Source organism: Candoia aspera, chromosome 2 (assembly GCF_035149785.1).
Source record: "Candoia aspera isolate rCanAsp1 chromosome 2, rCanAsp1.hap2, whole genome shotgun sequence".
Taxonomy (NCBI): Eukaryota; Metazoa; Chordata; class Lepidosauria; order Squamata; family Boidae; genus Candoia; species Candoia aspera.
In genome coordinates, this window is record NC_086154.1 from 227,487,298 (window position 1) to 227,513,853 (window position 26,556).

Below are 26,556 nucleotides of genomic sequence, written 5' to 3' on the forward strand. Positions count from 1 at the left end.
GGATATTGAAATAAAACATATTTTAATAATATTCTTTTTTTCCCTCTTAAATTTAATATATTGATTAGAAATTTTGAAGGAGCTATGTATTCCAACCATATATGGAGTGAGATTTATTAAGCTCTTAGAATTGGAATAAACATTCAGTGTGTTTCCATATTTGGTTCTGGTTTTAGTGAGTGCTGAAAATGTACTTTTCACAAAATTATGTTGAGGGAAAAGGTAATAGATAAAAACAGAAGGCAATGTATGATGTGGTTTATTGACATGGTAGAAACAAGGATATTTTGCAAAGACAGAATGATATGGAGAGGTATAGCAAATGGTGTTGATTTAAATTAGATTTAGCTGCTTTTCTTTTTCTTTTTCTTTTTTCTTTTAATCTTGCATCTTAATTCATTTGGTTTACTATTTGTTACTACTTTTCTGTGTTGTGTATAACATTATTACCTGAACAGAAGTAGCAGGCATAAGAGAACTATGGTCACTTCTCTGTGCAATTTGTTTACCTTATTTGATGACAGGTAAATTCATGAAAAGTTACTACAGGCTGTATCAAAATACAGATTTTAAGCACATGGTGTAACCAGGGTGAGTCTGTGATCTGAACCTTCATATACATCCTTAAAAGAAAAGCCCACATTTAGGGTTAAAAAGTATCTGTGCCTGGCACTTGCATTGGATAGCCAATGTTCCATTGACTCTGCAGGATAAACTGGATGGCCAGATGTAATGCAGAGATTTTTCACACAATTATATTGAACCATGACTATATTAGATTTCGACATTACTGCCACTGTCTGAGTCAGTGTCATAAAGGAGCAATGGGAAGTGAGGGAATAAACAGCTATGAGTGTTTTAGGCTCTCATTGTCTTGGAGTAACAGAACAACAGAAAGCTTACCTTTGTTTGCTTAGTGAGATTGGCACACTTCTAAAGACAATTCTGAGCTGTACCTGTCTACCATTACTATTCCTCTGAGGTCTGATAACCAGAGCCACTGTAAAACTAAAGATGATACTAGGAGCCTGGTGACATCAAGGAATGTACCCACGAATACATTGGAGTTCATTGGCAGCATGCTACCTATCCCTATTAAACATGGTGTGCTGAACATGGTGTACTGAATTTATGAACTCATATCTAGTACACCAAATCCAATATAAATGGGGCTATCGAAGTCTTCTGGTTTTCAGCGCTTGCACAGTTATTCGAGATTAACTATTCCATGTTAATTTGAGCATGTTGCAACATAAGTATACAGCTTCATATCATACTTATTTCATATGGATTGTTTTCCATCTCCACTAAACAGCTTGGAATCACTTCATTTTCCTTTATACTCACTCAGTTAATTCAGTTCATTTTTCTCTTGTTGCTCTTCTTTCTTATAACTGCAAATACATGACAATTAACCTGATTCTTGACTGTTTCACAGCTGTCCCAGGAGTTGAATAACAACAATGTAACTGGCCAAAATCCTGTTAATTTATCTCGCCAGTTGCTTATTGAAGCTGTAAGAAACAGCAGGGGGTATGGAAGCCCTATTCCTATAGGATTTGATAACCAGCGTTGCTGTAACATACAATTTGCTCAAAACATTGGCTAGTTTGTCTTTTGTGAACAGAATTGCTGTGTTTATGCATGGGATGGAATTATTCTTTCTCCTTTTTGCCTCTGCTTCTAAAGATCTTCTGTCAAAGATTGGGGGCAGTTTGGGAATGAAACATTAGGGTTGTTTAAAGCCTTTAAGGGATATCCTTCACAATGTGCCAGAGCATTAACAAAGTACCTCTCTTTGAATGGTTAAAAGGCCTGAGATTTTTGCAAGGCTCACACAGCAGTTTCAGAAGCTGCTGCTGGCTGTCTCTAAAATTGAAGAGAGCAGCTTCCTTGCAAAGTACTGCTTTCAGTGGCTTTGTACAGCCCTATAAGATGTGGAAAGGAGGGTGAAAATGGAGTGTGGAGTTGGTGGAAATTGTCACTTCTATTTTAAAAGACACAGGGAGCAATTCAGGATCCAAACCGTTATCTTTTTTATAACCAGAGTATAATATATAACGTTAAAAGTGAAAACACTCCTGATTTTTAATTGTACATTTATGCTTCACAACAGCAATATGTATCTGACCACATGGTCTTCCAAATCATTTTCACTTCTGTTTTTTTTTAACCATATATTTTATCAGAAAAAAAATGTATTAATACACATTAGAATGGTGGTGGAGATTCCATTGGAATAAGGAGCAGAGTCTTCATTATTCCTAAAATGTGACAGGCCATTGTTATAAGAGGTTATTACTGAGAAATTATTTTCCTTGTGATGGAATATGTTAAATCTGATAGCATTGTGCCCTGAAGCCTTGATCTGTATGAGCAGCACTATATGAATTGGGATACACCCAATGCTATGCAGCTTTGGCCAGAAAACTGCTCCCTTTTCCTTTGTGCCCATAGTAGTGACTGGTTATTTTTTTTCCTCATTATTGTTATTCAGTCACGGATAACCTGGTTTTAACTCTTTAGATGCTTTTCCTTCTCCTTTAAGCAGAATCCAGCTTGAAATATCCAAATCAGTTTAGAGACAAAGATATAGCAATATGTGGACATACAGTATATGTACACATAGAAAAATACAGAAACAGAAAATCTTTAGGATGTGTCTAATCGCTACTACAGGGTGAATGGTGTTGATTTTTTAAAGCAATGAATTATATAACTTTGCCACAATTAGAGTAAAGAAGAGGTTCTTCTAACCACTACAATTACATTAACCACCAGGAGGCAGGTGGTTACTGTAACTGAAAATACCACACAGGATATACACTGGTAAAAATAGGAGGTGTGGAAATCATGTAAAACCCCATACATGGGCACATGTCTTAATGTAACATCCATATCTCTCTTGTCTGAGACTTCAAAGGAAAGTGGACTGTATTTACCACTGCAATAGGTAAAACTATCATAAACCTCTGAAAAGTGGTATGACTTTAGGAAAAGCTTCTCCTATGAGTTATATATATAAACAGCTTTATATGGAAGGTGATAGTTTTTAGGATATTCCCCCAACTAATGAAAGACCTTAAAGGAAATAACCAGCACTTTAAATTGGGTACAGATATGGATCAGAAACTGTCACTGTAAAGTTTCGTGTTCCATAAAAACAGTTCTTCTGTTTGAATGGGTTTAAATTGAATTGCCAAGGATTGAAAATGAGTACTTCTGCATATCCATGATATATACTGTATTACTAGGCTAGAGATTTTTCCCAGGTATCATGAAGGAAATTTAATATAACAGTGATACACACCTTTTTCTTTACTAAGAACCACATTTCTAAAGTCGGTGTATGCGCTAGCAAAATGTACAGTGATTCCATGTGCCCTTAATTAAAATTAAATATAGTTAATACAAATAGTCTCAAGTAATTAATAATATTCTCTTTTAATCATAACTTAGATCTTTGAAGACCATATCCAAGGTTTTCAAGAGTTGTATGTGGCCATAGAGTTTATTTTATTTATCATATTTGTATGCTGCCCATCTCACAAGATGTGACTCTGAGTTTGAGTTGAGTTGAGTCTGAACTATGGGAATAAAGTACATGTTAAGAGACTGCATTTTTGTTTTGATGATTTTGGAAATAATTCAGATATCATATGTTTCCATTTGTGCCATTTGGATTCTGAGTTCTTCTCCATCCTTGGACTTATAATGCAGTTGACATGCATTGTGGATAGATGTTTTTATAAGTGTACAGTCCTCATTAGTTATACCATTGTAGCAGAATTTCCATCATTTATTTGGAGCATTTAGGTAGGTTTATTCTCAGAATATCTATGTTGTTTATTAAATAGTAAACAACTAATTGTGATGGAACTTCACCATTTCTTAGTGTCCAAGTATATGTTTCATGCATGCAAATATACAACAGCTCTGATGCCTCCCAGAAGAAATCTTTGAACCTTATGCAAGTACTGTACATCACTTCTCTACAGCTTGTCTTTTTCCAGACTTCCACATGAATCTGAAAAAAAAACGTGGCTGATTTAAGAGTCACACTGAGTTGACTCCTTAAAGCAGTTGCATTTTTTTTTTCTGGCTTGTCTAGAAGCCTGAAAAAGATAGTCTACTTTAACCAATAGCAGGAAAGAAACTGTACTTGTGCAAGCTCTGAAACTTCTTCTGATACCCATCCCAAGATGTTATGTTTCTTAATCTATTACTTGTATGCCATTTATAATTTAGTAGAAAGTTTAAACCAGAAGCAGGCAACTTGGAGGGCCTGGAGGCATACCTTAAATTTCTCTATCTCTACTTCCAAGGGCAATAAAGAAGATGGTTTTGACACAGTGCTGTCACTAAAGGGAGCCTAGCTGATAATTTTCTTCTCTTATGTAGCTATTGTTTTTTTTAATGAAATAAATATGTTAAGTCTTTCAGCGTACTTGCATATATTAAATTTATTATTAATGAAAGTAATGCTGAAATATAATCTGAAAATACTTAAAGAAAAAAAATGATCCTATTTTCTAGTTACCCAGTTGTTGGGGGAGGGCTTGTTAAACGTCTTTAGTAAGTATTGCCAAATATGGGATTGCTAGCATGTTGGTGATGTGTTTTCAGTTGAGTCATCACTGCAAAGACCTCTGCTTTAGTGCCACCTCTAAAAGTGTAGCCTTTTAGATGAAATGCAAAACCAAAAGATTGGTTGCTTACGGTTCCTCAGCCTATTATACAAGAACGCCTGTGTTGGTTCTAAAGTCCAAGGGGAAAACATTGGCCTCTAGTAATTATATTCTATCATTCAGTTTCTGCTGGCTGCATCACACATCATTTCCTGCCCTAAAAATAGTTACTGGTAAAGGATAATTTTGATGTTTCCACCCTAGGGATGGCTGCTATAAGAGAACAAAAAAGCTCCAAAACATGGTAGGGTACATTAGATGCAATCCCATGAAGTGTAATTTGTCAGTTTCTTTTTTAATTTTAGAGTGCTTCAATCAATCTTTTTACATGTATAGGACATAAAAGTAGTAAACAAAATTAATATTAAATACTCAGGTCTTTATTGTAAAGCTTAAGGTTTCAGATGCTTGTGTACTTCAGTTGTTTCTCTTCTAAACTCATAAAAATGTAGAGGGACTTCAGCTGTACACGTATGTGCTTGCAAGCATGTGTATCATACTGGCATATTCATCTGGGAGCCAGACTGGCTATATAGTCAGGGCTAAAGTAGGTAAAAAGGGACAGGTGCACTTTTTAAAATTTCACATATCTGCTACCTTCTCATTTAAAACAGAGGATGAGAGTGAGATAGGAGTATTGAATCCTCTTTTACCTTACCCTGTTTCACTTAAGACAGTGTCTGGAGCAATCAGGCACAGGGAGATTGAACATGGGACAGCGAAAGAATTCAACAAAGTCTGTCCTTTCCCAGTGGTTTATATATGAATGGAAAGGACACCTTAATTAATAGTGGTGTCATCAGATTTAGTCTGGCCTTCACTGGGCAATCTAATTTTCCCTGTGTGTAGCACATGGAATAGCTTCTTTAAAAATGGCTTGAATGTCAGGGCACTTTACATGGATCTGTGTGTGTGTGTGTGTGTGTGTGTGTGTGTGTGTATAATTGATGTGTGGACTTTGGGAATAAGTCAGCTGTTTACAGCTTGTAAAACATGCATAGCTGAAAAAAATATTCTGATCATAAGAGTACCCCTGGAATTGACATAATGGTTTATTTCCCATTTGTACACAGTGGAAACAAACACTGTACTAAAAGGCCTTCAGGTCTCCTTTCATATTCTTAATAAACCAAAAATGGATTTACTGTATATAGATTTTCAGTTGCAGTATTTGGCCCTTACTTCAAGTGCCATAAGATTTGAATTCTCCATGATCTTAAAAGAACAAAACAAAACAAAAAAACACCCGCTATGTACTGTATCGAGCTTCACTTGTCCCTGGCAGTCTTCCGTTTCCAACAGCAGTTAGTCCCAGTGTGTACCATTTTACTTTCCTGGTATTGCATGCATATTTTTAAAATTAAAAACAATGTTCAAGTTCTGTTTTCAGTCTTTTACATACATTGCTTAAATTACATTGTATTTATGTTTAAAAAAAAGAAAAAAAAGCTAAAATAGATGCTAAATTAAAATTATTAATCACTGCTTTGGCCAGAATTAACCCTGGGCTTTGGGAGCAAGAGTATCTTATCTGTAACAGCAACACTGGCACACAGAACATCAGTTTGACATCAGTCTGACTCCAATAAAGATTTCCATAGCTGCTAAACAGAGTAGAGCCATTTAGTTGAGCTTTGAAGGAAACAATATTAACATAGGATGGGGATAGCATAGTTGAAAAAAATCAGAAAGTTGGTGCAGGAGGATTCATAACAGACAATCCTGTGTGTATGTCCCCTAAATCTTGAATTCAGCTTTGTCAGCTCTCCAGATGTCCTCTATTTTCTTCTTCTGATATTTTATCCTGTGTGATCTTTCCTCCTCACTCAAAGACTGAAACAGCAATGCTAAGTCACTTAGGGGGTTGTATAACTTCAGAAGTGGGAAGTGAAGGCATTTGTCTGTTTCTGACTAAAGTCTTGGGCATGTATCTGTGAGAAATCATAGATGAGTCATTGAAGATATAACTTTCATATCACCTGATACAAATTCATGTTAGGTTGTTTATGCTTGCATCTCAATATTACTGATATTGAATAAGTAAATCCTAAATAATATTTAAAATGTTTTGTTTTGTTTTGTTTTGAAAAAACCTTCAGATGAGCATGGAATGGGTGGGGGAGAAGATATTAGACAACTGCATCAGTGAAATTGTTTTACTATTATCAGGGAATGATCTGATCAAATAATAAAACTTAGAAAAAATTATTTTTTCACTTGGGATATTGTTTTTATAAAGAAAACACAAAAGTCTGGATCCAACAGAAGTGGATAGAAGAAAAAAAAGTTTTTAGCACAGGTACTTGTACAGTAATGTAATAGATTCATTTCATAGCCTACTTCTCCCTGTGTAAAAGGTGGCAAAAACAGAACATGTTTAAATTTAATTTTACCCAAGTTATGGGGCATGTGTAAACTAACATCTGAATGGAGAAGCCTTACTTATCTCGAAGAAAATATTTGGATCCAATCTTAAAATATTAGCTGAATATCAATAAATCCTTGTTTTACTATTATTCTAAAAATGATTACATTTCTGTGACTTTGCCCACAGTGCCTGCCTGCAGAAAATTGAGTTGATGAGCTGCTATAAAGCAAGAGGATTTTCTTCTTCAAATGAAAACAATCACAGTTTTAAAAAATGGCACTAAGGGGGTAATCTGGACTTGTATATAAACAAATTTAAAATCCATTTGCGAGCTATTGTGGGAAGGGAGCTTGTATAAGAAACGTGAATGTGTCATTCTTAAACACTTAACTCAGTGAAGAACTGAAAACTGTGACACCATTACAAGGACAAAAAGCAGACTGCTGAAATCCACAGAGATTAGCAGCCTTCGTCCACAGAAACACGATTGAGAAAAGCCATGTATGGCCATGTTGCAGCAGGAGCTGCTATGATTGGCTGCTGTCACTTGGTCTTTGCCAGAGTAGACAACAGGTGCAGAGTTGCTGACAGGTGTGAATGTCTAGGATACGTAAGATTGCTGATGCCTAGTGATGTAGTCTTATGTCAGATTGTAAAGTGCTGAGCTCTCATGAAACAAGAATCCAACTTGCATGTTTTTCAGATCAGATGAAGTGTACTCATTCACCCCTTCCTCTCCTTGTGGGCTCTTGGTGAATGCCTAGATGACTAAACTGAAGCCCTGCTAGTGCGCCAGGACATTGAAGTCTGGGCTCATAAACAAACATGTCTCATGCTGAAATCTGAGTAAATTGGTGGAAGAGCTGTGTTCCGTTCAAGAGAAATTGTCATTTGGATTTTACTTAATAAGTTGTATATAAACTGGATTGTATTAATTCATCTTTTCCCAATTTGACACTCCCCAGTGGTATTGAAACGACAAACTATCATGTGCTTAGCCAGTGCTTAGACAGTTTCAAGTCTTACTTGGTTCATGCTTCTCACATTCCATGTTCCAGTTGCATGTGTCCTTGTAAAATGAGAAACTCCTTTTACAATACTGGCACCATCAGTGACCAGGCTTCCTTGTAGCTTTTGTCTGGCCCTGTCATTATCTCAAGATCTACATTTAAAAGTTCAATAGTCTTCCCCAATAAGTAGATGAGTGGCTTCTGTCCTGCAGGTGTCATCATCTGATGCTCAAACTCATATAAAATTAAATTGTCATGTCCATACAACTTTGTTTAAATCATACAGACATTTTTTGCCATTGCTATCTCCTGCGTTTGATTTGGAGTTCCTTCTCCTACATGTCCTTTGTGAATTACCCTTACCATCATCCCTTCCCTTTCCATCTTCCCAGCAAGGATGTCCTTCCCAGGAGTTCCCATTCCCACCAGCATAACTCTCAGCATCCTCAGAATTACTGAATCTTCCCAATCTATCACTGGGTTTTCATCTATAGACTGTAAAAATAAAACATCTGTGTGTATGTGTGTGTCTGTATGTGTATCTGTATATGTATATATTTACATCAAAAATTTTAAACTGAGAATGAGTAAGAGCTGACACTCAGAAATGCTATCTAGCACTTTTATTGAACTTTCTGCACTGCCAAATAGAGTGGCAAACTTTATACTCACAGTAGGGTTGGACTGGGAATATACTGCACAAATTTCTGCCTCCTTGAGTTACTCAAGACATAAATCTTCCTAATGGGAGCAAGGAGTGTAAGACCTGGCTGGCCTTCAATGACAGAGAAAGACATTTGAGTTCCACAGTGAAAAGGAATGAGGATTTGTTCCTCTTTACATTCAAATCTTTGTGGCTTTTTTGTGCAGACTTCTGGCACCCTAGAAATCTGAACAGAACATGTCCTTTGGTTGGAATTTACTCTGTAGGATTCAAAAGACTTGGTTTAAATAATATATTAAATACTGTAAGACACTAAAATGTATCCAAAACCCAGAACTTGATAATGTGCAGTAAGACTTGTCTCAACATGCTGATAAAAATTCTAGTAAGACAATAGGAATGTGAAATTTTACCTGATCTCTATCTGTTGTACTACTGTTTCCCCATCTTTCTTCAGATCACATGAGGGGAGCCAGTATAGTATATTCGAATCATCCCAAAGCTTACTGGCTAATAATGAGGCATTCAGTAGTTTAAAAGTTGGAGAGAATGTATACAATTTTGAGCTCCTGCAGAATATATACATATAATATTTAAACAAATGAATAACGTTTTAAAAGATCTTGCTAAATGAAGGTAGTGTGCGTGCATATGTGTGTGTGTGTATAGTATGTCTGCTCAGAAGGCAGGCTTATGTGCATTGAACTACTTGGGTTCCTTGCTCATAAGTGTTACATCAGTTTTTCTTCTGTTTTTTGTAAGTTTGTATGTGAAGGAAAAAAAATTTTTTTGAAGATTTCTCAGGTTATTATGATATTATGTATAAGAGTCAGAGTAATTTTACTACTACATGACCATCATTTTAACTGCTTTATTTCAGTCCTGTTACAGAGCAGTAGCAGGAAAGATTCATCTGTGGATTAGTGTAAGAACAGTTGTAGGCTTAATACAATACTGTGTTGAAAACTAGGTAGTTTTTTGTGGGGTTGTCATTCCATTCACTATGAACTGCTAGCAGCTCCTTTTCACCTGAACACATTACTCTGTATGTGTTTAAAAGGTGAACACTGAAATATTTAAGCTACTGATGTTTCCGTTCCACAGAAAAGCTGTTATGGTAATACAGATACTTCATTAGATTTTATGTTCTTGTCATTTACTGTTCTAGATTCAGAAGAGGTCACAGTGGCTCTCTTTGGTAACAAAAGCCACAGTTTGTTGACCTAATATATCTCCTTTCACTTTCTCTCCCTAATGTAAAATGTAACAGCCTTCAACCAGTCTGTACTGTGGTAAAGGCCCTGGATCGCTCTTGCAGCCTCTGTCAAGGCTTCAACTTTCCAAATTATGTATTTCAGACGTTGAGAAAGAAAGGACTTAATGGCTGTGACAGCCCAGACCCCGATGCAGACGATTCAGTAGGTCACAGCCCTGAGTCTGAGGACAAGTACAGGAAAATTAATGAAGATATTGATCTAATGATCAGCAGGCAAAGATTATGTGTAAGTACTCTGAATTCCCTTTCATTTTTTTTTACTTTCTGATATTTCTCTGAACCTGGCAGGCATTGAACAAGAAAGAAAACAAAGGCTGTGAAAGCCCTGATCCAGACTCCTCTTATGCCCTCACCCCACTCACTGAAGAAAAATACAAAAAAATTAATGAAGAATTTGATAATATGATCAAGAGCCATAAAATTCCTGTAAGTACCAAAGGTTAGATGGCTATCTGCTGATAACCACCGCAGTAACACACCCTAACCCTTTCAGTTCTGGTTTCTTCCAAAAAGGCATATTAAGTGACGGACATATTTTGACAGCCCCCATTAAAACCAAATTACAGAGAGGAAGTATGATGTCATTATACTTTTTTTCTTCTTTTTTTTTCATTCTTGAAGTGTGGAAAGTTCCTTCATGAGATGTGTTTGACAAAACCTAAAGAAGGAAGTTTTTAAAGTAGATGTTATGTATAGTAAATTTACAGAATTCTGGTTTACCACACCAAGCTACCCCAAAGTGTGTATTTAGAGAACATCGGTAAAACATGCTGTGGAGAGGCTGACATTCTCACAGAGTTTTCTATCAGTCTAAAGCAGCCTTTCTCAACCTTTTGACCCTGGAGGAACCCTTGAAATATTTTTCAGGCTTCGGGGAACCCCTGCACATTCAGGCTCAAATATAGGCCAGAAGTTACAAAATTATAATATTCGTTTCATGTGTAGACCTGTATATATGCATTAACAGAGTTCTTAAACTAAAAATAAAGAATGAAACTTATCTCTTTAATGTGAAGTTGCCCAAATTTGAAATAATTTTTTAAACATGATCTCCCAGGGAATCCCTAGTGACCTCTTGCGGAACCCTAGGGTTCCACAGAACCCTGGTTGAGAAACCCTGGTCTAAAGGAAAAAAAAACAATGGTATAAAATAAAAGATCTCTTCATGTAATACATTCAAGATAGTGAGTCCTGCTACCACTGGAATTCACAGTGCTCTAAATTCAGTTACCACACTGAAGGGTTATGTAGCTACTTGCTAGTTGCAGGAAAAGAGTCTGCATGAGAATCTAATGGTAGCATTCAGTCATCTATGTGTGTTGAGGATAACTTTACAGCTTTATCAGACGATTTGCTTTGATTTCATCAGCATTTCTCTTAATGCTTTAACGAGCGCTAAATTTTTGTTTTAACCACAACCAGATTTCTAACAGTCATATGCCTTGCCAGATACTTAAGAGAAATAACTCTGCATGTAGCTGTTTTGTTTGCATAGACATAAAGGGGGAAAACTTGTGTGAATACTACAAGTATTGTCATAGTATGGTTAATATTATTACATGTATCAGATGGGCATTTGTTTTCATCTACTCTAGACCAAAAGAATGGTCCTTTGGCACTTAAAAAAAATAAATAAATGTATTGCTTATGCATTAAAAAGTCTGTATTCCCCTAAACTTGAATCTTTTAGAAAGTGGCAGACTGTTTGTTATGTTCTTAGGGAAAATTTAAGATTTTGAAGTTCCTTAACATCTCATCTTGATAAAGTGAGAGTGGTTTTAAGAATAAAATTAGGGTGAGTTCACTTGTAATAAGTTATCTCTTTCATGTTACGGTAAAACCAAGTGTGGAGACAAAGACCAACCTAGATTATCATTTTCTATGCCTCTCATTTATCTAGTTGTATAAAGTGCTCTTTATGTTTCTAGATCAAATATTTAGTTTACTACAAATTACAAGGTATTTTTAAAGAGCTTCTATCAATTGAATATAAAAAGCAAACAAAGAAAAATAAACATTTGTCAGCCCTTCAGGGTAGTCCAGAGCAGGAAACCAAAACCAAGAATATTAATATTGCCTTTATTGTAAGGTCACAGTAACAGAATATTGCAAGTCTGAAAGTGCTTCTCCCCTCCCCCGCCTTTACTATCCAGAGAACTAGGGAGGGTCAATTCTGAGGTGTTTTCTCCACCCCCATTCCAGCTTTGGACTCTTTGGGACAACTTTGGATTTCTCATATCAGACGTTGTCTGGGCTGTGGCTCTTCCTCCTGTCTGTCAAGGTTATTCTCATAGCCCATTACATCAATACAGAAAAGTCATAAAGAAAGGGAAAATGAAACCAAAAACAGTTTTAAAAAACCCAAACCATACAGGATACATATTCATGAATGCATGTACATACATACATAGGTAAAGGTAAAGGTTTCCCTTGACATTAAGTCCAGTCGTGTCCGACTCTAGAGGGTGGTGCTCATCTCCGTTTCAAAGCCGAAGAGCCGGCGTTTGTCCGTAGACACTTCCGTGGTCATGTGGCCGGCATGACTAAACAGAACACTGTTACCTGCCCGCCAAAGCGGTACCTATTAATCTACTCACATTTGCGTGTATTCGAACTGCTAGGTTGGCAGGAGCTGGGACTGGCAATGGGAGCTCACCCCGTCACGCGGATTCGAACCGCCAACCTTCCAATCGGCAAGCTCAGCAGCTCAGCTGTTTAACCCGCAGCACCACCACGTCCCACACATACATACATACAATTTATTTATTTATTTATTTATTTAATTTTTATCCCATCTTTATTATTTTTTATAAATAACTCAAGGCAGCGAACATACCTAATACTCCTTCCTCCTACATAAGCATTTCAGTGAATGTTAGATGTATATCATATTTTATTATAATTATCCAAAACTAATCAATATCAATTCATTCCTATTTTGGGAATAATATCAGCACAGCAGAGTAGCTGGGGTCATATGTTTACAAAGCTGTAAAATACTGTAGATCTTTTTGTACTTTCTTTGTCCAGATGTCTGTTTCCATGCAATAGGAATATAATTTTAAAAAAAATGAAGGTGTGACAATATTAAATATTGTCTCCATGTTAATACATGTAACAATTTCTTCCCAAAATGGACCAATTATAAGATACTATACAAACACATGTTTTCATGAAGCATTAATCTGACATCATCTCTAAAACATAACAATTTACCCAGCCTTTTCTATATAAACACAATTGAGTCCAGTAAGTCTAAAATATTTTTGCTGCTGTTGTTGTTGAATAAGTATGTAACCTAAGTTCTATAGAAATTTCTGGGATTGATGTTGATACCTCTTTCCATTGTCTAGGCAAACTAAGAATCTCTTATTCTTTATTTCATTCAACCATTACAGTTTGCATATCAAAATGATTCATCACTAACAGAATTTATATAAAGGCCAATTGTAGATTTTGTGTGTGTGTCATTGATTTAATAATCATTTAGGTGTTTTCAGTCTTGGAAATGCTGCAAACCCTAATTGGGATGTCAATAAATGTAATTGTAAATACTGCCTCTGAGGTGTACTAGGGATATAGTATTTGTCCATTAAAGTGAAAAAATATTTTAAAAATCATCATTTTTCACTTAATTGATCCAAAGTATAAATCCCAGCTTCCATGCAAGTTTTACATATATATTTTTATATATATATTTTAAAGATTATAATTACAACAGTAAACTAATGCAAACTAAAGCAATAGAAGAATAAAAAGAAAAAATAGAAGGTGCAGGAAAGAAAGAAAAAAGAAAAGAGAAATCAAAAAGAAAGAAATAGAAATAGAAATAATAGAAATAGAAAAGAAAGAAAAAATAAGAATATGAAAAAGGAAATAAATATATAAAGAATTACTTCCCCCTTTATCACAAGTATAAACAATTTTAGTTACATACATACATATATATTAATTAGTTCTGAGATCTAGATTACCCCATAGCATCAATTTAGCATAAGAAAAAAGATCAAAATACTATTTCCTAAAAATAATGTACCATAATTTTCAAGTTGATGTGATAGTAAGAAGAATTATATTAAATCTGTTATATTTTGATCCCAAGGAAGTCTAGCTAACTAAAGGCAAAACATACGAATTTGAGGCACCCCTGAATTCAGAGACTTTCCATGTTTATTTCTAAATGTAGTAGCTCTCCACACACAGAGCTGGTGTACAGTTGGGAGTCTTCCTGGACTCGTGGTTCCTGCTGAAAGAGCAGTAGCAGCCATAACTAGGTGGATCTTTACACCGGTTTTCCTTGTGTGCCAATTGTTCCCATTTCTGGAAAGGAGACCCTACTTGCAGTAATTCATGCCTTAGTCACTTCCCAACTAAATTACTGTAATGTGCTATATGTGGGGTTGCCCTTGAAGAGTATTTGGAAGCTGCAACTGGTTCAGAATGTAGCAGTACAGGCAGTTTTGAACACTTCATGATACACCCATGTGAAATCTCTGCTCTCCAAGCTGCATTGTCTCCCAGTGGGTGTAATTCAGGTTGTTGGTTGTCACCTATAAATCCCTACATGGCAGAGAGCCATGGTAATTGCAGGAGTGCCTGTAACTGATTGTTTCTGCTCACTCCACCAGAACCAGCAGGATTGGCATGTTCTAGGTCCCTTCTGTTAGGAAACGTCATCATGTGGGACCTATAAGTTGTGCCTTCTGTGTTGCAGCATCTGCCTTGTGGAACAGCATCTGCATGGAGATCAAGATGGCCCTGACACTTTGGCCTTTCATAAGACAATAAATCTGTACATTTGGACCTAGAGGTTGAACCAGCCCTGTTAGAGGATTTGTGTGATCTACACTGTTCGAAAATGGAATGATTTTTAGACTTTGGATACACATTATATTATTATATTATTATTACTATTATTTCAGATTAGTATTAGTAAATACCTGGCATGCCAATCAGCTGTTCTACAGCTAGAGGAACAGCAGAAGCACTGGAGCTGGCATTGGCAGCAAGGCTTAGAGATGCTTTGGCAGCATGTCTTTTGGGTGGCTGTAAATTTACTACTTTTTAAAAAAATCTTGGTGGGCTGCACAAGGCTGCTCAGCTGGCCGCATGAGGCCCACTGGCCATATGGTGTACAAGCCTGATACTGACCTTACCAGTTTGACCACTCACCCTCTAAAGCTTTGCCTTTCCTCTAGCTACTTACATCCATGCAAAAGATGCCTGGATTTTTTTTTTCAGCTTTTTTCTGAATAAGTCTGCTAATCCACAGCAGGTATCAGTTAGGGTTGTGCCATTTTAATTTTGCTGGGAATCTCTCAAGGAATCTTAATCTTCTTAAAAAGGATGATCTAGTCAAACACACCATTCAGCAGAACTGCTCAATAATTTGAGCAAACCCTAAGGCATGTGGTCGTTATAAAATAAAAAGTGGGTCACATTTAGAATTGCTGTAGGTAGTAAAGTTAATAGAGATGAAGGCAATAAGAAAGATACACTTTTCTATCTATAGAAATAACTTTTCGTCTAAATATATTCATGGATATATTTTGCTAATACAAACAAAACTCTGCTCTGATTATTTGCATACAGAAATGATCAGAGAAATTAGTTCACTCTTCTGAAAATGAGTAAGCTATTTTGCAGAATGTGACTACTTGCAAAATAAAAAAATTGCTCTTAAAACAGTAACAACAAAAAATCCTGACATAAGTAAAGCTGCATGTATGTGCAAGATTTGTTTTCCAGATGGGAGACGTTTGCTGTTAAGGATTACTGCCAGGTATATATATTTTTAGATTGTTTGAATAAGGCAGTATATCCTTCAGGTGTGTTAAAGGATTGATCTGGCCTTTGAAATAGAAGTCAAGCTTGTGCAAACTCTTGGAGAATTTAACATTTTACCTGAGAGGCCAGAAGAGTTCCAAATGGGACCAGTGTTCCTTAAGAGTACTGTTTTCTGAAATGCTTGACATGTGTGTGCAATTTTTAATTGAATGCATGCACACTCATATTTCCTTTTCCACTCATGCTCTTCTCACTTGCCTAATTCCATATGTTGAAGAGAGAGCTTTGAAGTTGCCAGTGTGATTTTAGCTGGCTGAGTTTCAACCTGACACTGTTGCTCGATTTGGATTTACTGACTAAATGGCCCTGTGGAATCAACTACCCTTCTTTCTTCTTCAGTGGAAATCTTGCTGTTCTAGACTTGCATCTTTTCAGGTCCCTTCACTTAGGCTTGCAACAGGAAACTCAAACCTCCACTCAAGTGGAATTGCAGTGAGGAACTAGATGTAACAAAAGATGGAAAGAATAACAGATGGAGCTTCTCTTGTAATAACAATGCTTGGAGAACTGTAGGAGACAAGACTAGCCTACCAATCTGTTTCCTGTAGTGGCCAGCCAGATACCACAAGGAAGCCTGTTTGCAGTTGTTAACTTCTTATAGTTCGCATTTGGTAGCAAAGTACTTATTAGTGTACAAGTTCTGTAGAGCTATTATGATGCTGTCCAGTGTCAGTTTTTTAAACCATCTATGTTAATGTCCAGCACTGCATCCTGCAGAAATGCATTGTTAATTGTTTAAACAACTTTTAAGGAAGCATTTCCTTTCACCTTTCTTGAATTGGCTGTTAATTATTGATAATAGTGAAATGATAGGAAAAGCAGGGCTTGTAAAACTTCTTTTATACATATAGAGCACTTCCCTGGCAGTCTCAATCTTAGCAGAGCTGCAGACAGGAGCAGTGTATAATGCCATGAAGTCTGAAATGTTGCTACTTTTTTTTTACTTGTCTTCCAAGATAATCCATTAATTATTATTGAATAATATCATCATCATCATCATCATCATCATCACTGGAAGTATACATCTATATGTGAAATCAGATTTTTGTGACATTTTTGTGGATAAATTAAAAGCATGTAGCACAATTTTGGAGAGAATTATTTTAAAAATAAATCAACAATATTTTTGTTGTAATTATATATCATCTCAAATTCTGCCCATCTCTACTCTGTAGTATTTATTAAATACTGATCAGTATTGCATAATGAAAAAACACTGGCTAATGGATTATGTTGATGGTAGCACATATGATCATCCTACTCTCTGAAGCTTTTTCCCTCTCTTTTTCATCAGGTCATGGCAAGTCCTCGTTGCAAATAACTACCTTTTCTCTCCTCCTTAGAATAGTAGTGATTTTAATTCTTCAAGCGCTATGCGCAAAGCAGTGATGCACAAAAACACAGATGGTTTGTATGTGACCATGTGCATGTGTGCTTTCCCTGTATTGAAGAGAGTAGGATCATGGAGAGGCTGTAGTAAGAAGAGAAGAGATAAAAACACTGTATTCAGCATGCCAATACAAAGCTCTGTGTGTGGGTGTTTTGTGTTTATAAATGCATATGTTCAATTGTTTACAATTAGCAGGGTGCCATAAAAGTTTGAGGGGAAAAATAGTTTTAAAATCCAATGATAAAGATGTAAGAATTAAGCCCAATCAAGGCAACTATCTATTTTTGGCATAATAGCTGTCCCATGTGCCTGTTAAAATGCAGAATTGAAGCAATTGTGTGGCTGCTGAACTCATGTGAAGAATCTATGCTAGACTTAGACTAAACACTTCACAGGATGAGAATGGTTTTCAATGCCCTCTCACTAAAAACAGTTTATCGTTTATTTTATTATTCATACAGGGATGCATAACTTTTCAAGTTAAAAGCCATATTTGATGTTTGTGTGATGTGGTAGGAGCCATACCAAAAAGTAGGCCAGAAGAAAACCTACGTTTGATTGAATTTTAATTTATATTTACATTAATTCTAGTTAACATGATGACACACCATGTATTTTCCTCTTGTGCTGCATTTCAAATTACAAGACAGAGGCAACTTTTGGAAGAGTACTGGAGCACACCCAAAGCTTTCATAGGCTCTTTTGGCTATGGATACTCAGACCGGACATTACTGATTTATTCAGATTATAGAATTTATATAACTTCTATTCTTTGTTTAATAACCCTTCAAAGAAGTTGATGTTTCATTAATTCATGAGTAAGCATCAAAGCACGCTTGGGCAGCAATGTGCTGAAAGCCATCTCTCTTGATTCCTGCTGGGCTCCCAGTCTCACCTGATATTTTAAAGATAATTTTTAAAATAACTAGGAAGCCTGCAATTAACCCACCTTTACACTACTTTAGTGCTAATATAACTCCTTCTGGACCCCACATAGAACTGCCCAGGCCTTCTTTAAAAAATAAAAATATTGGGAGGCTGCCACCCAGTGCTTTTCTGGAAAATATCTCTCTATATATAGAGAGATAAAGGTGAGTTGATTGGCTAGGACAGCAACCTCACCAGTTTCTCTTGGAAAGTGAGTGGCGTCTTCTCAAGGGCACCTATTTTGTAAGAGTGCCAACAAAGCATTATCAAAATACCCAGGCGAAGAAATTGGTATTGGGTGTCTTTCGGCCCAGGAGCCATACAATGATAGAAGGTTTGGTGATTGCTGCAGCACCATAATGTCTCAAAAAAGCCCATTTATAGGGCAGCCTGTTTTTGCAATGGTTTTGTCACTTAATCAGATTTCTGAAGACTCCTGTAGTGTGTGACATAGCATAGTCTTAGCTCAGCTAGGTTCCCATGAGTCATTTGCAGTTTTGTTTGCTTTAGAGAACTAGGGATAGGGTCCTTTTTAAAATGGTATAACTTTAGATTTCAGACAGCACAGAAAAATCATTCAGATTTGCAGCCTATCCCCACTGGTACTAACCATAGTATGAAAATTCTCAGTAACAATTTTTAAACCCTAATTCTAACCCTCACAACGTTGCCTCCGTCTTGTCTCCAGACCATAGCTGAAGCTACCTAGATTTGGCTTTAGTTATTCCTGTTTTAAAGTAGCATTTTCCCTCTTCTCTTGAACCCATCCTTGCTTTGGACACGATTTGGTATGCTTCACTGATGATTTCCTTGATGACGTGGCTAAGGATGGAATCTGCCCTGCTCATATTGGCCATTTTAAGCTGTTGTGGGTGTGCCTTTTCCCCACTAGGTGCTGGGCACTGCCCTCAATGTCCATTTTGGCTGCTGGGGAGACCAAATTTCCACAGAGGCAGCCTCCCTGGTAATGCCTGGCCAGTGTTTTCTGAAGCACACAACAAGCATTATTTGAGGGATTATGCTGAGACTGAAAAAGAAGGATGAAGTATCTCCAGATGCAGATGGGAGAGGTTATTATTGACTTATCAAATGGATTCTTAGCCTTTCATGCAAACAGCCTGGGAAAAAGAAAATGAAAAACTTCAAAAGAGATCCCACCTTAATAAACTCAATAATAAAGAAGGGTTGGAAGATTCCAAATTCAACTTTCAAGATTCTCTAACCCCTAATTCTTGGGAGTAAAACCCACTAAGAATGTGAATCTTGCTTCCTTTTTTTGTTAATACATTTTATTAAGCTTGAGGAGAAGAATAAAAACTACAAAAAACAAAAAAAGAGCTAAAAAAAGTGCAAAAACACAAGAGAAAATTTCAGATTTATGAAAAGATATGGCTTCAGGATATACAAAAATTTCCATAATCAATCTCTTACTCTATATTGAACCAAAACATCAAATTGTTTCTATAAATCATTCCACTTTAGCACATAAGAAAAGTCACTCAGTACAATTACTCCTTGCCCTTATATTAAAATAAAGGGGAAAAAATCATATAAATCTCCTAAATATCTTTCTTCCCTCCAAAAGATAACACCTATTTAATTATTCCCTTCTTACCACTATTCTGTACATTTCTGTCTACTATAATAAGAATCAAATTAAAAAGCACATAGGTTGTCTGCTATTATACTTGATAATACAACAGTTTTAATAATCTTAATCTTAATAAACCCAAAATACAAAGACTGTTCAAAGCAATAAGTCCAAATCTTTAAAAGCAACTAACATCAATCAAATCCTTAAAGCAAACCAGATAAACATTCTTTAACCCTTATCCCACTTCAAAATAAACCAAAGCATTTACATATCCCCACAATATGCACAAAGATTTTCTCTTAAAAGAATCAAACAGCCCAACTGCCCCCCTCAAAGAATCCAGGTTCTTTTCATGGCATTCCACCAGAAAGTCAGTTTCACTTGTGGCTTGTAGATCTCTCTCTCCCTTAGATTCCTCCAACTCCACTATCCAGTCTCCATCCAGTATCTCAATAAAAATGCCAGTGTCGCTCTTAAAAGAAACATTTCTATCACTGTTAAATTCCTAAATTTCTTCCACAGCATCCCCAACCTGATGGCACATTTTAGATCTCATATTTTCCGCAGTGTCCTGGATATCTTGCATAAAAGCTTGATAGAAGTCAGAAGAAATCTGTTTAAAAGCTTGGTGGAAGTCAGAAAGAATCTGTTTGAAATCCTCCATGTCTCACACAGTAGATTATGGCATGCCCTAAGAGTTTAACCAGCAAAAGTCAAAGCTATGGAAAAGTTCTGGAGTGTGTTTACACACAGTGAAAATGACAGTTCCCAAAGGAAAGTGAAAACAGAAAGCTGAAGGTTCAAATCAGCCGATTCAATGTGTAGGAAAATGCTGATATCTTCAAATTTAATACAAAAGTAATAACAGGAAGTCAGTCATTTACTCTTAATCCTCCTTTATATTTGGAAGGGAAACAAAATCCAAAACTTAAAAAAAAAGTAATCCCAAAAATAATGGTAAGGACCAAGAGAACCAGCTTCTCCTCACTAGAAAGCCTCTCTTGGGGTATATATACTTAAAAATATATATACAAATTGATTTAGAAATGGGGTGGCCAGTCTTGGTGTCCCTTTAAGGCTACAGCATGGCTTGGAAAGTGATGACGTCCCCACCTCCCAGTTAGCTCTTACAACCACTGTTTGCAATCTTCTGGCTGTAAGCAGCCATCCGGCAGACAGATGGGATGATTCTAGGTGTTCTCCTTTATCTGGATAACATTTTTGGGCTTCAGGAGAACCTGCCTGAGCCCGAAAAAAATTGCCGCATTGTCAGGTCCACCTGCTGAACTCACAGGCATAGCTGTTCAATCTGCCATTCCCCACCAGAAGGCTGAATCTTGCTTCCTTAACACCTTATGGGTCATGAAATATATATTTTCCATTAACACTTACTATTACTCGCTCTCTTATTCACTAACAGTCTCTCACCCATTTTCACTTGTTCTTACTTCCTTTCATACATTCTTGATTGCTCTTTTGCTTCTGTGTTCACTCATCCTCAACTGGCTTTTCCTCAAAAAAAGAGATGGTCTTTCTCTACCAATCCCCTTCATTTCTTGGAATTAGAAATCTAGGAGATAAGGAGTTGGCTCCCGACCTTCTCTGCAGGGGCTGTTGGATGAAGCAGGAGATACTTTCATCCCTCTTATACAAGCTTTTGATGGATTGCTATTCCAACTGGTCTAGCCACCTCTCAAAACTCCTCCTCATTCCAGACCACATTGAGGAGAGTGATGGAATGATGTTTTCTTGCCAGCAGGTGATATTTGATGGGAGAGGAAATGATGCCAGGAGAATCTGCCTTAACTTGTCCTGCATTAAAACTGCATTAAACTGTACAGACGGTACTAGACTTGTTACTGAGGCAGGCAGTTAGGGCAGCAAATGTTATGCTAGCATACGTTTTTGATGGTTCAAGGACTGTGGGAATGCATGTTAAAGCAGCCATCTAGCAGTATCCTTGGATTTATGAAACAGAATAAATAAGGTACTTAAGTGTTTTCTATAAAAATATATATGGGAAAGCCACTGAAATGGAAGCATTAGGAATCCATTATTGACATTAGCTATGCATTTCAATATTTCTGCCATTGTTGGAGGAGGGACTTCTTTTAGTATGTGAAGAAATAAATGTACTCAGGTCTTAAGAAACTTAAGGGATGTGGTCATGGGGATACAGTTATAACCCATAGAAGCATAACCTCTGCACCAGACAATCCTGGGGTCTTCAGATAAAAAAGATTTCATGTAGGACCTGATGTCTGGAAGAGTAGCTATATGTTGAAGTAACAAATGCCAAACTAAATAAAAAATAATGGCTTGTTTCGGTGTAAGATAGCTTCCTAAATACATATAGATTCAGCAGTGGATTAAAGTGTCTGATAATAGGAGCGTCATAGATTTCAAAGCTGCACCACTCTGAAGAAGAAAGAAAATTAATGAAGTAATAAAGATTTTAAAATAATTTGTGGAGAAATGTTTTCCTAGGCTTATAAGGAGAGAACAAAGATACATATTTCTTCCTGAAGGAATAAGGGTTAAGAAATGATACCTTGTTTGTTTTGAAAGGCCTTAAATGTATCTGAGTGGAAACATCTTAGGACAATCCGACTTTTATGTGTGCTACAAACTATAAGTTAGTATGGAAGTCACTTTGTCAAACAGTATTTTCAAGATCATATCAGGTCAAAATTAGATACAGTAGTAAAATCACAAGTGCACTCAATATTGGAATCAATTACTGGAATATATTTTTGGAGTGTATTTTCCAAAATGGCCAGTATTTGAATGATTTTTTTAAAAAAAAGCATAATCACCCTACAAATTCACAGTTGGTCTCTTATGTAGTTCTGAGACTGATGCAAATTGAACATGCTATTGTTCTCTGGCAGTTTGACAGAGAAAAAGACAGACAATGGAATAATGGACAGGTTTCACTGGGAAAATCTCATAAACCCTATCAATGTGAAAGAGAATATGTACAACAATTAAATGACAGTCACTATAAGCAATATTGGATTGGCTAAAGGACCACATCTCTTTTTATAGAGCATAACCTCACTAAAACAAGAGTTTCCCATTGGAACAAGAGTTTTCCACTTACTTAATTAGCCTCAAAAGAGGTGTAAATGAGCTTGTCCACATTAAATTTACTAGAGAGCTAGCTGGTTTTTCTCACTGCTTTCAGGGAACTGTTTGCTTTTTTATGTCAACTTGTTTTTATGTTTATTTAATGTAATGTGAAAAGTAGAGAGGATTCAGAATTGCTTCTGATATGCAAGAACAAATTACAGTCATACATGGACAAATTCAGTGTTCCTCTAGTATAACCATTAGGAGTTTTCCAGCTTTTTGGAAAATTTTGCTTACCTATTATATGCTGTTTGCCACCAATCTGTAGAAGTATCTTGCCAGATCCAGAAATAATATTTATATTCTCTCCATTTCAGTCATTTTAGCTTGCAAAGGCACACAGCACAACATGAAATGCAGAATGTTTTAAAATGTAGGGAATAATTCACAATATCTTCTGTGCAACTCAGGGTACAGTTGCATAATTTTCCTGTATGCATAGTAGGTTAAATAATTATGAAACCTGTATATGCTATGCTGATCCTAAAGAAGAGGATCATATAGATGTCTCTTGAAACTTTTAAACTCTCTACCAGATCATTTGGCTTCAAACTGCCCCATTGCTTAAGCAAGTTGGAGGTAGAATTGTTGCAGACACTTTGGTAGAAGTTTGTGTGGAAATAACCATCAAGATTTTGTATGACTTAAATCATGTTCATATAGCTTTTTTTCACCATGCTGCATTTTTCAGAGTTCAATTTATTTATACTTTGTACTGAGTCTACTTCAAAACAACAGCAGCAGCAATAACAACAAGGTATTACAGTATGTATGGACAAATCTAGAAGCCATGGAGCAAAATCCAACCCTACTCATCTTAAACTCATTCTTAGAAGAGGAGAATCCTTCTAATGGCATTGGCTATTAGAAGGATTCTATTGCAGTTGGCTAGGTAGACCCAAGATTAAATTAACTGGGCACCAGAGTGAAATCAGAAAGCAGTGTCATGAACAGCTGACATCAAGAATTTAGTGGAAGAAATTAGCTAAACACTGCAAGAAAGTTGGGTCAGAAAAGAGCCAGATGACAAAGTTCCACAAAGCTGATAGTTGGTTACAGATGTAGCTCAGCAACTAGTAAACCAGAACTGGAGAGTTTTATAGTGAAACAGGCTGCCAGATGGTGAGTTCTCCTTTGTTAGAGGTTGATTTTTAAAACTTCTTCAAACAGAGCTTGGAAGGTAATTTATCAGAGATGTTTTAGTGGATTCTCCATTGAACAGGATAGTGAGCCTCTAAAAGTATCCCTTCCAAACTTCTGATAGCCTGGGCTCAGAGCCCTGTCCATAGCTCACTTGTAATCAGTTATCAGGATTTCAGAGAGCTGCATTGTGTGCTGTTACCCACAAGTAGCCCTTCATTTATGAGCCCTAGGTGGGCATTTCTTCACCATTTGGTTGCTTTTATTCATACCCGCTGATGCTAAAGTTTCCTAGCTGGAGGGTATGGCCAAACATTTTTCAAGGTTTTGTGCTGCTCCAGGAGGACCCCAGGAGTGCCAGAGACTTGTGCTGGAAGGGGAGTTCTTGAAACTCTCTATATAATAGAAAGATTAGATTCTATTCCTAGCTTGCAGGTTTCCAAAAGTTCCTGTTGCATAACCCCAACTTCTGAGCTCTGAGCTCTAAAGAGTGAATTTCACCCATTGTGTTTCTATACTTGGATACATAATTGTATGATATTTCAAATTATATGGTGCACATGTTTCCTAAGAAACTAAGCCTTCATCATAACTCATGCTTCCTCCTTTGCTGTAGTATATGTGTTAAAAAACATCCTCCAGCAGAGATACACCATGAAAGCAGAAGTGTTTTTAAAATTTATTTTTCAATTTGGGCTAAAGGAAAGTCAAAATAGGCCTTTAAACAAGTTCATTTGCCACATAACAATGATTCTCACTATATTTAAATTAACTTCAGGTATTCTAAAAGAGCTACAACAGAGGACAAGCAAGACACTTGAACTTCCTCAAACTTTCCTTCAGAATTAAAGATGGTTTTTAACGAGTTCATGACTCTTTGTATGCACTGTTCTCACTTTCATCTCTATGAAATGGGCTTTACAAGTTTGTGTTTTGTTTTGTTTTCACAGAGAAGTTTCAAAACTTTAAAATCCATAAAATGCAATGATCAAACAGTTTTAACACACAAATCTCAAATTAAAAAATATTGAAGCAGGGTTGTTTTTTTGTTTTTTGTTTTGCAAATGCGCCATAATTCAGCTAAACGCCAGTTAGAATAAAAGTTCCTGTAGAGTTTTTTGTTAGCTGGCTTGCATTTTGTTTTTTTGAAGAAGATTCAGCGGTGATATGGGTTTATCTCTCTGTTCCAAAATTAGGATGCAACACTGAGAAAGTCCTATCTCTTAGCAACTGATATGGGACAGGTAGTGACTACTCAGCTTCCATAAGTGTACTAGGATAATGTAAGGCTTAGGGTGTTGGACTATAACTCAGGACACTTTCATTGTAAATTGCATTGAGCTTCCAAAAGAAATGGGGAAAATATAAATGCAGTAACAAATAAATGGATATTCTAGTCAGTACATTTTGAACCAATTGTGCTTCCTGAACCATCTTCAGAGAGCTCTGTATTGTGACTTTTAGAAAGCCTAGCACAGTCTGATATGATAGTGGTGATAACAGTAATATGTTGTGTCTTGTTTTTCTGTCTGTGTAACCCAGCTAAAAGTATAGCATAGAAACAATAATAATAAAATACAATATCAATAAGAAATTATCAGTATAAAGGAGATAATACTTTAAAATAGGCAAATCACAGTAAAATCAATCTGTAAAAGCCCCTGAAACTAAATCATTTCTAGTGAATAAGACTCGGAGCCATTTATTAGTGTTACCCTGATCATAAAGGTATACTGCTCAAGAGCTGTGTAATGTTTCATACAAAAAGGGGTATTTCCAGGAGAATATGAGCTATGCCTGCAACCATTTACTGTGAATGTCTGCTGTGTTTCAGCTCAGATTGCTGTGGGTTCATGTACTGGCAGTTTTTAAAAGTGCAGGTCACATTTGTCAGCCAAAACCCTAACAAATACTTCAGGTGTACCAAAAGATTCTAGAGGTGATGGATTCATCCCTGGGGGAGCTGGGGGTGTTGACGACCGACAGGAAGTTCTGGCGTGGGCTGATCCATGAAGTCATGAAGAGTCGGAAGCGACTAAACGAATAAACAACAACTTACCAAAAGAATGGAAAGTTGTTGTTTATTCGTTTAGTCGCTTCCGACTCTTCGTGACTTCATGGATCAGCCCACGCCAGAACTCCCTGTCGGTCGTCAACACCCCCAGCTCCTCATGTGATCACAGGTTCCTATGATTGGCTTTTTAGCTTACTACCAGTGCACTATGGTAGCTGCTTACAGAAGCAGTTATTTTCCCTATAAAAACCATCATGTTAGCATGTAAGTTGGACGTAATATGTTCAGCTTGATAGTTTACCTGACCTTACTAGAAGTCAAGAAGATGCAAGCAAATTCCGGCAGTTACAGCTGTTGCATGGAGCGACTGTGTCAAGTGGTTTCCACACAATGCTTTCCTTAGACTTTGTTCCAGATCAGTGCTGTGTAATAGTGTTGTCTTTAAAACAGAGATGGAACATGGCAGAGTTTTGTTTAATGTGAAGAGAGGCTTTAAATTGCAATCT

At 36.6% G+C, this 26,556-nt stretch overlaps 1 protein-coding gene across 13 annotated transcripts in view; it reads left to right on the plus strand.

Annotated features, from left to right (window-relative positions):
- The window catches only part of MEF2C (myocyte enhancer factor 2C), a 198,571-nt gene that overhangs the window by 130,450 nt on the left and 41,565 nt on the right, over nt 1-26,556 (plus strand). For 9 of the 13 annotated variants that reach the window (XM_063295433.1, XM_063295441.1, XM_063295439.1 and 6 more), the window contains one exon: nt 10,089-10,232. In XM_063295433.1, the coding sequence (XP_063151503.1) occupies nt 10,089-10,232 (144 nt within the window). Of the gene's footprint in view, nt 1-10,088; nt 10,233-10,294; nt 10,433-26,556 lie in introns of all 13 variants that reach the window. The other 4 variants (XM_063295437.1, XM_063295440.1, XM_063295443.1 and 1 more) reach the window with 2 other exon arrangements.